Source organism: Halichoerus grypus, chromosome 8 (assembly GCF_964656455.1).
Source record: "Halichoerus grypus chromosome 8, mHalGry1.hap1.1, whole genome shotgun sequence".
In the NCBI taxonomy this organism is placed as follows: Eukaryota; Metazoa; Chordata; class Mammalia; order Carnivora; family Phocidae; genus Halichoerus; species Halichoerus grypus.
In genome coordinates, this window is record NC_135719.1 from 28,641,271 (window position 1) to 28,655,334 (window position 14,064).

The window sequence follows — 14,064 nt, forward strand, 5'->3', positions numbered from 1 at the left end:
CCCACCATTTCCACAGCAAAGACACATATCGCACTGATGGAAGACAGGCTCCACATGAGTGTCTGACTGGTGGCCTGGAATTGTGCAGTGCACAGCCTGTGCAGCTGGCCTGGTGAGCCTGTCTGCAGCATGGAAATGACTATTTGTGGGAAACAGTTGTAACAGTTTGAAAGAAAATATCAACATTTTGATTCAAAAGCTTACTCTAGAGCAGAGCTTGGCAAAGTTTTTCCACAAAGTGTTAGTTAGTAAATATTTTAGGCTCGTCAGGCCACACAGTCTCTGTGGCTACTACTCAACTTTGCCCTTGTAGTGCAAAAGCAATAGCCACAGATAATACATCAGTGAATGAATGTGGCTGTGTTCCAATAAAACTTTATTTACAAAACCAGGCAGTGGGCCATAGTTTGCTGACCCCTGCTCTAGGGACTTAAAAAAAATTACCTCTAAGATGAATTATATCCACATAAAATATATATACATGTGAAAGGGGAAAATAGTAAAGGCTCTTTAAGTGTGGTAGGAATTATTAATTTGCTTTGTATTTTAAATTAAAAGTTGTCTTTGACACCGTTATTTCCAATGATAACATTTATACATACATACCCATTTATATGCCATAGGCACACAAAACCCCTCACTGTGCATGGGTGTGCTCTCCATGGAGGACCCCACTTTCTGCCTCCCCGTGCCCTCCGATGCCCACCCCTGCCCTATACATTGTCTCTCAGGTGGCGGCAGGCATACCTTGTTCTCTTTGCTGATCTCTCTGCTCCATGGACACAAGGGCAGAGAAATGCGCTTGATCGTAGGCAAGAACCAGAGGAGAGCAGTGGCATCTGTTGGGAGGCACCTCCAAGGGCAGGTAAATCCCTCCGAATGGGATTGGAGCAAATGCTGTGGACAGAAATGGTGAGGGCATGTGGAGCCTGAAGGGTACATGGGTGGCATCCCTCACCACCCTGCATGATGTGGTGGGGCAGAGGGAAGGGAGGGTGGTCTCAGACCATGGCCTTAGGTGTCAGCCGCTCCATCCACATGGCAGTAAGCTGGGTGTTGCCCACCTGGCAATGGGTGAGGCTCACAGGTACCAGGGGGATGAGACCTGCAGTCCCATGCATGCCCAGGGAACCCCTCACTCCCTCCTGCCTCCATGGCAGAGGAGTGGCTCTTGTCAGGCTGTGCCCTGGGGACAAGTGGGACAGGGGTGAGGGCTTTTTGCTGTAATCTTCCCAGGGACAGCCTGTTGTCCTGAGACCTGCACAGGTGACCAAGAACTCACAATGGTCAGCAATGACATCCACTGATGACTGCCTGGAAATCCGTGTTTTTCTGAATGAGCTTCTTCCTCTCCGTGTATCCATGAAAGCATTTGTATACAGAACAAAATCTTTGTTTGCTTGTTCTATATTTTGAGAAGCTATTCTGTTGAGTCCAAAGGAACCAACCAGAAAACTCCAGAACCAAATTGTGAGTCAGATGGGAAATGAGAGATGGGGATTGGCTCCTTTAGCAACTGGGACATAATCATGTTCATTCCCTTACTCATCAAAGAGAGGGAAGAGAGACTTAAACCCTCACTGAAATAGAATAACTCCCAGAAATATCTGCCTTTGTACAGCATATGCTTTTTAATCATAAAGAACTTTGCCTCTTGGCCTTGGAATCAGTGACTCACTCACTGTATTTCTGTGAGCTGAATGCAACAACAATCAGTTCCATGAGGCTTTTGAGGAACTCTTAGGTTTCCTTCTACCCACCCTGCTTTATCCACATTGGTTTTCTTTTTTTTTGAACAATCTGAAAAAGTTTTATTTTTGTTCTTTTACTTTAAAATCTTTTATTGGAAGCAATAAGCATATATTGAGGAATGTGGGCTCCAGTATTAGATCACGTGGGTGTTAATACTATGTAATTTTCTTTTTATTTTCCTAACTGTGCAATTTTCTTTTTTTATTTTCTTTTTAATCATTATTTGATGTACTATATGTTGGCTAATTGAACATAATAAAAAAAAAAACCACATTGGTTTTTGGTTGTGTTTCTGCCCATGGGCTGAGAGGTGGGGTAGGTCCACTTTCAAGAGGGCTGTACTCTTGAGCACAGGTAGGATGGAAAGAAGCATGGACCCAGCCTTGTAGGATCTGATGGGTACAGGTTCATGTGCCCAGGGACCCCAATGAGAGTCCTGGCTCTGCACCCAGAGAGGCTGAAGACCTCAGCAGCCCCTGTTGCTGGGCTGCACAGGGAGGGAAGTGGCGTTGGGCAAGACCAATGTACTCCCAGCTCCCTCCCACCATGACAGCCGTGGCCCCACTGGTCTTCTTTGGCAGTTGTGATTTAGCATGAAGACCCTCATCCTGATTTGTAGGACTCTCTGGAAGCCCCACGACTTTTGTTAAGGCTTTGGTTTAAATTTAAGTTAGGCTGGAGGGATAAGTCACTGTCTGGCATTCGCCTAGCAAGGAGACCTTTTCAAGAAGTGAAGAAAGGGAAACATGGCGCCGAAAGGGACTGGCTCGTGTTGGTAATGGAAGTGAAGGGAAGGTGAAAACAGTGTGGGAGGGGCTGGAAATGGGGAGTTTTGTTGAGAGGCTGGGGCAGTTGCACTGGGGATGACCTTTCTGGCCCACCTTCCCTGGCCCCTCTTCTTTTCCTCCTCTTTAGGTAGCATGGCTGCCTCATGGACTTCTCAAGTGGCCTTGCCCCTCACTCTGGCAGAAAGGCTGCCCTGGGTTGGCCTGGTTCCTCCAAGGCCTTAGTCGAGGGCTGGGGCACATCGTGTAGCCTCTCTCGGCTTCAGTGTCCACCCTGGGAGGGTGTGGGGAGGGCCGAGGGAGAGAGCACATGCAAAGGGGCAGTGAAAGCCAGTGCTTGGCTCTCGGCGGGGGGGGGGGGGGGGGGGGGGGCAGGCAATAAGCAGCCCTTGCTGTCCTTTCCTTCTTCTTCTCCAGTCCCAATTCTGCCCTGTGACTTCACGCTTTCTGTCTTTTTTTTCCCTTTGACATACATAGGCTGCAGAGGGTAGGAGGGGACTAGAGTGGCTGGTGGCCCTGGGATGAGGCCTGGCACCTGGAGGGGTGTGGGCTGCCTGCCTCACTCTGAGCACATGGGTGGGGGCTGGGAAACCCTCTGGATTTAGTTCCATCTGTCACTCAGACAGATTTCTCATGGCCACCTGCCATTGACACAAAGTCTAGATGGATGGGTGGGTGACCAAGAGTAACCCCTCCTGCCACTGGGGAAAAAAAGAAACACATCAAGTCGAGGAGAAATGAGAAATACTACAATCTTCATCCATACAGAATAAGGCTCTGTAGCTTTCTGGGATCCTCAACTCGTACATTAGGCTGTCTCTTCCTTAATTGGGATGTTATGTTTTCTGGGTCATGCATCATATATGGCTGTTTTATTAATGTATCAACTTACCTTCTCCACCTGAGTCCCTCAGCATCGTATCTGCTACGACAACTATTGGTCTTCTTAATATATGGGCGAGGACAAACACATGGAACTCCTCTAGACTCTCGTACACAGGGTCCTCAGAGTTGTCCACACTAGGAGACAAAGCAAAGCAAGCCTGAGTTAGGGTGGGGGATGTTGAAGACAACACCCTCCATCTAGGTCCTAGGACCCTGCCTGTTGAGGCCCACGGAGGCCACCTCCCTGCCACGCCACCCACTGATGGCAAAAACACAAGGCCCAGCTCCTCACCCCACCCTGCGGTAGTCTCAGGGGACAATGGGAGAGAAGCTTCTGGTGATGGCTGCTGGCCACCTTTAAGACAAGATCCCCCTGGCGACAGAGGCAGCCCACCCAGAGCACATGGCAACATGGGGACTTGTTATCTGGAGGCATTTAACAAGGATGCAGTGGGGGCAGGAGGGATGGAGGCTTCCTTTTTTGGGTCATTCCTATGTCCAGCAGCTTGAGCTGAAGCCTTACTCATCAGGAGCACAAGTGTATCTGTGCACGTCAGGTGGGCTGGTGGGGTCCATTGCTACAAAGATCTGGGGCCTTTCTAGGAAACACTCCCCCCAGAACAGACGAGGGCAGTGAGAAGGTTGCCTGGATTTCAATCCTCAGACCAGGAGGGGAGCGACTCTGACCCAGGCTACTTGGGCCCTCCACAGCCCACACCCCTGAATCATGTCTGAGGCTCAGGGAAAGAGTTGGCTCCAAGAAATGCATTCACTTAGACTCAAGATATTTGGATAGAAGACTGTAGCCTTGATGTCCTTCAACAACCCGGCCACCCCGAGGGAAGAGCCCATTGAGACGAGAGAGTTAGAGCTCACAGCTTGATGGGGCCTCTGCAGCACCCATGGGGCCAGCCAAGGTGGCAGCACCCACACAAGACCCTCAGGTGGCATCTGGACTTGTTCTGGAGCACTTGGAGGATGCCCAGGATTCACTGAGGGAGGTCTGTGAGCATGGGAGCAGGCAGGGCCAGAGCTAGCAAGTGGGGCCCTGCTGGAGAATCCAGGGTGGGGGGGCCTGGGGAAACAGCTGTACGTTCATAGCCCACAGCTAACTGCTTGAATTACTTCTAGAACAAAAACTGTGACTCTTCAGGAATGCATCAACGACCTGGGAAGTTTTTTTTTAAAGATTTTATTTATTTATTTGACAGAGAGAGACACAGTGAGAGAGGGAACACAAGTAGGGGGAGTGGGAGAGGGAGAAGCAGGCTTCTGGCAGAGCAGGGAGCCCGATGCGGGGCTCGATGCCAGGACCCTGAGCCGAAGCGAAGGCAGACCTTAATGACTGAGCCACCCAGGAGCCCTGGACCTGGGAAGTTTTGTTGTTGTTATTGTACCTATTTTTTTAAAGTTTGTTTGTTTGTCTGTTTATTTATTTTTGCTGACTCAAAATGCTTCACTTTTATACTTAAAAATACTTGACAACAACCAAAAGATGACAAAAAGTTGTGCATATAGTATAAATTACTTTTTGGTTTGTTTGTTTGTTTGGAATCATTTGAAAGTAACTTGCCAGCCTGAAATCCAGTACCTTGGAAAAGTTTAGGTGCATATCCTACGAACAGAACATTCTCCTACAAAACTACAATACAGTCATCAAAATCAAGGGTACGTCCAATCACTAACACACTGATCGATCTACTCACCATGACAGACCCTGGTCACAGTCTGCCAACTGTCCCCAAAATGCCTTTTAAACAAAGACTCCAGCGTGCCGCTTTTAGCTGTGGTGCCTGGTTAGACTTCTTTGGTCTAGAACATTTCTCAGGGGTTCCTTGACTTTCGTGACTTTGACACTTTTGAAGACTACGGGTCTGGTATTCTGTAGCATGTCCTTAGTGTGGGTTCCTCTATTTCCTGTGATTAGATTGTACTGGATTATGCTGTGTCCTTCTTACAACGTCCTATCAGGTGGCCTGGGCCTTTGGACTATCCCATTATTGGTGATGACTTGGACCACTCCCCTTGGACCATCTACCAGGCTTCCCCCTACAGAGCTACTCATTTTCCCTTCATCATTAATAAACATTTTGTGAGGAGGAATTTCGAATCTATGCACATATTCTACTCCTCACCAAATCTTTATACATTTATTGGTATCACTATGGATTCCTGGCTTCTATTTCATTCAATGAGTTATAATCCATGAGTGGTGATTTTGATGCTCAGACATGCCCCGCTTGGGTTAGTGTGGCTCATTCAAGCTGTGTCCTTGTAACATAGCCCCATCATTTTTCAGAGGGCTTCCTAGCCTTCTGACACAAGAATATGGTCCAGATTCATCTTTTAAAATTTTTTTTAATTTGGGACGCCTGGGTGGCTCAGTTGGTTAAGCCTCTGCCTTCAGCTCAGGTCATGATCCCAGGGTCCTGGGATCGAGTCCCACATCGGGCTCCTTGCTCAGCAAGGAGCCTGCTTCTCCCTCTGCCTGCCTCTGTCTCTCTCTCTCTGATAAATAAATAAAATCTTTAAAAAAAATTTTTTTTTTAATTTAAATTCAGTTTAATTAACATATAGTATATTATTAGTTTCACAAGTAGAATTTAGTGATTCATCAGTGACATTTAACACCCAGTGCTCATTACATCACATGCCCTCCTTAATGCCCATCACCCAATTACCCCATCCCCCCCCACATCTCTCCTCCAGCAACCCTCAGTTTGTTCCCTAGAGTTAAGAGTCTCTTATGGTTGTCTTCCTCTCTGTTTTCATCTTATTTTTCTTCCCTTCCCCATGTTCATCTGTTTTGTTTCTTAAATTCCACATAGGAGTGAAATCATATGATAGTTGTCTTTCTCTGACTGACTTATTTCGCTCAGCCTAATACCCTCTAGTTCCATCCATGTCATTGCCAATGGCAAGATTTCATTCTTTTTGATGGCCGAGTAATATTCCATTGTATATATGTACCACTTCTTCTTTATCCGGGTTCATCTTGTACCTTCTCTGCTTCAGCCCTGGATTCAGCCATTTCTCCAAGGAGTTGTTTTTTGTTTTTTTCTTTTTTTAAAATAGTGGATAATGTTGTTTAGAAGCCAAAATATAATCATCACTTTTGGGATGTCATTGCTTCTAGACTCAGTGAATGGAGTGAAGGCACATGTGTTTTGTGTGTACACTCACATATGTACACAGATACTTTCATCTGTCATCTCTCTATTAACTTGGAGTGCACTGATACCTCCCATTCCAATCCAATACCCCAATGTTAATTCTACTCATAACTCCCTTCTCCAACAGTGAGAAACCTGGTTTCTATTTATCTAAACTATTTCCTTACTTGGTCAATCCCCCCATATGTAAGCAATTCCCCACCTCTGTTGCCACCCCGCCCCCAAGTTGTCCTCTTCACCCTACTGGCTCTGACACTCTGGCTTTGGTCCTCTGGGTCCTATCAACACCCCCACCTGCCCATTGCAGATGCTCACCTTGCTTTGCCACACTATATGGCTTTAGGACTTAATTTTTCAGGATGGCAAGAGAAGTGGATGAGGAGTATTTTAAATACACATACACATGCCAAGTCTAAACACAATGCTTGTGGATGTGCTTTTAAAAATATCCCAGATGATTATCCTGTCCAGCCACAGCTGAGAGGGAGGCTACTGGGTATGTGAGGTTCAAGTGCTTCCAGAAGCTGCTTGCTTGTCCCTGTCACACAGTAAGTGCTCACAAGCAAGTGGACAGCTGAACAAGATAATAAGTAGCACGGACAGGAGGGAACACAGAATTACAACCTGCATACTCAGAGAGAAAAATATCTCAGTTAGAAATGTGGAGTGTTATTCCTTCCGTAATCCAGTGGATGGAGAGGTCAGCACTGAAAAGAGATGAGGCATCAGAGAGTCAGATATTAATGCTGAGAAGAAGGAATGGCAAGGGGAGGGGGAGCTGAGAGCAGTTCTGGATTCTCAGTTGCACCTTCACTCCATGACAGAACACTCTGATGTCTAAATAGCTACACAGAAGGGGCCTTGCTGCAGCAACAGTGCAAGGGTTGCAATTACGAGACACCACTGTACTGCCACAGCATTCTGCTCATGCAAAATTTGAAGCAGAGCCATTGTATTTCAAACTGAAAAACCGGCCAATATTTACTGAGCACTTACTATATGCTGGAATGGTAAAAGGCACTGCAGAGGCCCTCAAGTAAGATCTGTCCCTCCATCTGTCTAGCCATCCATCCATCCATCCATCCATCCATCCATCCATCCATCCACACACACATCCATCCGTCTGTCCATCCACCCACTTGTCCATACACATACACATCCATCCATCTAACCACCATCCATTCTTCCATCCATCCACCCATTCACTTGTCCATCCATCCATCCATCCACCCATCCACCCATCTGTCTGTCCATCCCTGGTTCTGTGCCAGGGCTATAGCACAGAGTTGGGAGAGGGTGATGGAGAAGAGCCTGGAGCACGGTGACCTTTCTCCACACTGGTTGTGGGGTTGAACAGGAAAGCCAAAGATCAACTGTGAACCTTCAGTGACCCAGAAGCTGGCAGAGAAGGTCCCAGCTGCACCCTAGGGGCAGCTTGAGAATCATAATGTCCTTCCCTCCTTGCTTCTAGCTGCTTGCTTACATGTTTTAGGGAATGTGTTTGAACTGCGGGGGGTGGGTGCTTGTTCTGCACTTACTCCTCAACACCGCAGCCATGCTCCAGTACTTCTGGAACCTTGGTGTCTGATCCTGTTCTGTTGAATTCAGGCTGAGAACATTGGCTCAACAACTCCTCAGGCTGTTCTGATGTGCAAATGGGATCATTTCTGGGATGAGACTTTGGAACTGTGACCTGCCCATGTGAATTACTGTGATTGAGCCCACTGGCAGAAATCAGCTCTAGTGAAGCCAATCCTGAAAATTCTCTCCACTTCATACCCAGAGGCTTAACATCTTCTTGTGAGCTCACTGAGAAAATGTTAGACCTGGGATTGTAAACAGAATCTGGCCTTTGGGAAAAGACAGGTAAAAATCCCTAAAATTGGTGTTTACTGGTAAGAAGACTAACATGCAAGTATAACTACTTCATCCTCAAAGTGACTGTGCATGCCCCCAACAACTTCCTAATGTCTCTGTGACATAACACACACGCACTCATCACCCTCTTCTGCAACATTACCCAAGGAGAGAGAAGTCCTGAGAATAAGGCCACACCAACCACCTAGTGAAAAGCCCCTGGGGAAGATGGGGTGAAAGGTGACCAGGGCACAGGCCAGGTTGGGAGCTTCCTCCAGGTAGGCATGAAGCAAAGATGGTGGCGTGAGGTCCTGATGGTATCTCAAGGTCACAGAGGATGGTGGCAGGAGTCAAAAATACTGGGCAGATTTGGGGGTGCCCTGGCTTAAATGGCAGCCACAACCCTTGGAGACCACCCAGCAAGAGCCCATGTCATGGACAAGTAAGCCAATCTGGGTGGCTAACAGGGTCTCACCCAAGGGCAGTCACCAGGCCACACAGAGGGGCAGCTTGGGCACAGGCCTCCTAGGATCCTCCCTGTGTCCCACACCACACCTCCCATTTTGCTCAGGAAAATCCTGATTTATGCATCTGGAGTGGTTGGTACTCACCCTCCCCCCACCCCCCGGCCAATGCACCAGTTTAGATGTAAGTTGTGTAGTCACCCCATCTATGGAGACATAGTCGCTGGTTTTTGGTGTACCCTTCCATTTAAAGATATAAGATCAAGATATTTAGATTCTATACACATACATATACCCTCCTCTACCTCTAGGTGTAAGGGCATTACTATTCTGACCCTTACTCTTCCCTCTTAATGGTGCATCTCAGAGATGCTTCCAGCACAGTATGTGGGTCCTTCCCCCTCTCACAACGGCACAGCACTCCCCATGCATGTGTCACCAGCTGCATTTCTGAGTGGTGGGACTCAAGCTCCTCCCCCATGCAGGGCTCAGAGCCATGACAACACCTTTGATGAATTGCCATGTAGACTTAGGGGGCTGGAGTTGAGGAGCCAGGGCCCTGAGCAGAGCTGAGGCCAGCCTGTGCCTGCTGTGGGGACCAGGGACTGTGTCTGACTAGAGGGCAGCCTTTCAAGAGATTTCCTAAGGCACAGTGTAGGCAGCAGGGGCTCTGCTAAGAGCTATGGCCTGGGAAGCTAAGAATGAAGAATGGTTGCACTCCTGGCACTCTGAAGGGGCCAAGTTGGTCTCGGGCTCTGACAGGGGCTCAACAGCAGTCAGGTGGCTTGGGGGTGAGGACTCATCTTATTCACTGGAATCAATAAGCTGGGGTCAATCGTGTGACAAATATTTACTGAGTATCTGTGATAGGCGTAGCACCGTCCTGGGTGTGTGTGTGTACGTACACATGTATGCACACGTATGCAGGTCTAGGGGTGGAAACACTCAATTAACAGGTGATCAAATAAGAAACTACCAGGTATTAATAAACTCAATGATAAAAAGGTGGTTTCTTTAGACAGGAAGTTCAGGGAGTCACCTGATAGATGAAGAGTCGACTTTAGTCTTATTTCTAATTAGAAAAGTCTTTAAAAATTAGACCTGGATTCTACATCTTCAAACATGAGAACTAAGGATGTTCAAATGTTTTCCTGCTTGGTTTGCTGGTGGAGGTCAGAGAACTGTAAGGAATACTCATAAGAAAGCTTCCTGTCCAATGAGAGGCAAGGCCCTGGCTTTGGAGTGCCAGACTGGGGTGTGGGCACCTCACAACAGAGAACACTACTTATTTTTCCTTAAAAGACTCAAGTTCCTGAGACTGTACATCATGAAATCATTTAGGATTCCAGGTATTTCTGAAAACGGCAATAAAGAAGAAATGCAGTAAACACACTACCAAATTGGGTAAACATAGCAATGAAATTGCAGAAACAACTTCAGAGGGAAAGCAGAATGAGAAACACACAAGAGAAGTGGGGAACCAGGACACGAGATGCCCTGTGGGGGCTGCCCAGGGGTCCTCGAACTGGCCCCCTTTCCTGTGTCTCTTTTTCTCCCTGCTTTAATAGCCTATCAGCCTCCACTTAACCTGTCTCACCAAACGGAGAACAAATAAGCTTTTCACAAAAGTTATTTTTATCACAAATCTCAAGATAAGTTGTTAATTCCTGCTCTCCATACCTGTTTCACATTTGTTAAGAGCGTGGATTTATGTTTTTGGTCAGTTCTAAGTTTGGATTCTGGCTCTCTCTTGTGAGTTGTGGGACTTTGGGAACTGACCTAATTTTCTGAATCTCGGCTTCTGGATCTGTCATTGGCTATGCTAATGACGGTTTCACAGCCAGCCCTGCTAGACACATAATGTAACACGTTAAGTGTGTTCAGTAGATGACACGGCTCTAATTCCTGCCTGACAATGCTGTCTCTCCTCACTTCCTAGGAAATCCAGATCCTTTGGGAAGCCCACAGCTCCCTACTCTGGCTCCCAGCCTGCCAGTCAAAGGGGTGAGCACCGGACCCATAAGAGGAACAGCCTTTTTTCCCTGCCTTCTAATGGGTCAGGTCTGGGTGCTGGTGTCACAGGACCTAGGCAGGAACATCTCCCCTGGCTGTGTGTGGCAGCACAAATGGTCACCTCTATGTCTGCTGGTCCTGGGTTCAGCTCTGTATGTACATAGAGCATAGCAACAGGTGCCCAGCCCTGAGCTGGGGTTGGAAGAGAATCAAAAAGAACCATTGGGTTTGGCTGGCCATCAGAATATTGCAGTCTGAAGGAGGAGGCAATATAAAACATATATGAGCCCTGGATGAGGCAGGGGCTCAGGACAGGGTGATGTGCACAGCAGTGCAACATTTCTCTGGGCAGAGCACAAACAAGTGATAATTTAAAGAGACAATGCAGAGGTGCCCTCTCCCTTAGTCCTCTGAGATGTGGGGTCACAGACACAATCCATGTTACCGAAGAGTTTAAAACACAATAAAGTAAATATATCTTTTGAGAAAGTAAACTTTGAGAGGATTATAAACACATTCCTCCTTTTCCTAACCCATAGACCATTTCCCGCACAAAAATAGCTGGATCCCTTTCATGATCTTTCCATTATCGACAGCAAGTAAACAGAATGAACGTAGCAGCACCTAGAAATCTGTCTTCAGGGTTATGACTTCCCAAATTTTGAATCAGAAAGGCATTCTGGAGTTTCTGAGTTGTTGCTGAGAGTCCAACAAAACACATCAAACTTTAGGGGAGAATTTGGTGCATAAGTTACCTTGGGGAGTCAAAGATGTTCTAGAACAAGAACATTGCCTTTTGAATGGAAATATCAGTTCAAGGGAGCTGCCCTTCCTAATGGTCTCCAAGTGAGGAAGACCATGCACATCAAAGGGAATTCCTGCACGGACAGCCCCATTATTCACTCGGATTAGTTTTAATACAATAGGAACATGTAAAATTCTTGGCACAGGCTGCATACCCCCAATAAGTGTGGGAGCACAATTGAATCTTTGCCAAATCATACAACTTGTTACTATGGATCTGGCAGGATTAGGATTAAGAAAATGCTCAACTGCTAAACTTGGTGGGAATGTCTTCTGATGTGTGTGTACGGATGGGGGATGCAAGTGAGGATCAGTGAGGACACAAGTTGCCAAGGCCCCTCTCAGCCTACCTTGTCTACCCCACCTGCTCCGTTGATCTAGAACTCCTGTTTCATCTGTCACAACAAAACCTCTAGTCTACCACCTTGTGTTTGACTCTTGTTGCTGCGAAGATCAAATAAGAACATTCCACCCCTCCTCTCCTCCTGAACACAACCCTCCCACCTAGACAGAATGCATGGAAGAGTTACTGGAAGGTTCTGGAAGGTAAATAGTAGAAGATAGATTGGGAAAGAAAACTGAATTTACATTTTTTTAACCTCTGGTATTCCCAGAAGCAACATATCCTGAAACCCACAAGTGGGCACTGGTGAGGGGACAGAAGGTGTCCTCTAGTTTGAGAGTGAGGAATGGGAACTCCTAAAACTCAAGTAAAGCATAGAAATCCCCATTTTTTTCTTCTCCCCTTTCTCCCATCCTCCAACTCTCAAAAGCCACCGGGAGCCATGAATCTAAAAGAGAGGAACCCTCCTCACTGATCAGTGGAGCTGTGATGCCAAGAGGGTGGGGAGAGGCGAACCCCATTTTGTTTAATATTTTCCCCTCTCTGTCCTCTTGGCCATTTGGCCCAGGATACAGGTGCAGTTATGGAACTGTACGGCAGAGTGCTCTAACTAAGGCCCTAGAACTCTGGCTGGAGCACAGAAAATGGAGTTCTAGAGAACCGAAAAGTACCTGGAAGATCACGGAAAGGGAGAACTTGGGAAAACAACCCCATGAGGTTTTTATGAATTCCTGGACTCCCCAGCCCCCAACCCTGAGCTGTACATGTATAGGTTTGGTCCTAATTAGTATACCAAAGGCTCTGAGGACTGACTGAAGAGATTGTACCCAGGTCACAGACGGAGTAATGTAGCTGAATTAGGACTGAACTGACATTAGAACCACAGCCCAACAAGTACAAAATACACATCCTTGTAGAAAGCACATGGAATCTTCACAAAGTTAGACCACAGGCTCACCTCTTCACAAACTTTGACAACTTTAAAATAATTTAAATCACACCAATTATGTTAATAGGCCATAATGCAATTAAACTAGAATAAGTAAAGAAAGACAACAAAAAATCTGTTACACAATACACTTTTAAGTAATTCAGTGGTCAAAGAAAAGTTCTTAAGGGAAATTAGAAAATATTTTAAACAGAATAAAAATATAAATCCAACATATCGAAATTTGTTGTATGCACCTAATCAGTGCTTAGAGGGAAATTTATAGCCTTTAAATGAATGAGTTCTCAAATCAATAATATAAGTCCCCACCTGAAAAAAGTAGAGAAATTAGAGCAAAATAAAACCAAAGCAAGCAGAAGGAAGGAAACACTAAAGGTAAGACCAGAAATCAATGAAACTGAGAACTAAAAAACAATAACCAACTAAACCAAAATTGGTTTTTTTAAAAGATCAACAAAATTGATAAAACTTTAGCAAGGCTGACAAAGTAAAAAGAGAAAGACACTAACTGCTGAATTTGGAAAGAATGAGGGAATATCACTAATGATCCCCAGAGACATTAATAAGTTATAAAAGGAATATTACTAACAATGCTATGCACATAAATTCAACAACTTAGATGAAATGAAAAATTTCTCAAAAAGAAGCTACCCAAATTCACTTATTTCTACTTTCTATAAGTATTAAATAAATTGAATTTATCATTAATAGCCTTCTGAAAAGGAAATTTTTGGTTGCAGATTGATTCACTTGTGAATTCTCCAAACATTTAAAGAAGAAATATCTCTAGTTCTGCAAAATCTCTTTTAGAACATAGAAGAGATTAATGCTTCCCAATGTGTTCTCCTCCAAAGCTAGACACAGACAGTAGTATATAAAAAGAAAAACTATATTCGAATAATCTCTATGGCCACAGATGCAAAAATCCTCAATATAATATTGCCAAATTGAATGAGCAAAATAAAAAAGTTCAATACACTAAGAGTTCATCTCTGGAATGCAAGGCTGGCTCAATAGTCAAATATCATTCAAGGTAACC

General features: G+C 45.7%; 1 protein-coding gene across 3 annotated transcripts in view; it reads right to left on the bottom strand.

Moving 5' to 3' along the window:
- The window catches only part of OTUD7A (OTU deubiquitinase 7A), a 367,779-nt gene that overhangs the window by 26,483 nt on the left and 327,232 nt on the right, over positions 1–14,064 (bottom strand). For all 3 annotated transcript variants that reach the window (XM_078078987.1, XM_078078988.1, XM_078078989.1), the window contains 2 exons: positions 3,430–3,557; positions 748–897 (listed from right to left, as the gene is read on the bottom strand). In XM_078078987.1, the coding sequence (XP_077935113.1) occupies positions 748–897; positions 3,430–3,557 (278 nt within the window). The remainder of the gene's footprint in view (positions 1–747; positions 898–3,429; positions 3,558–14,064) is intronic.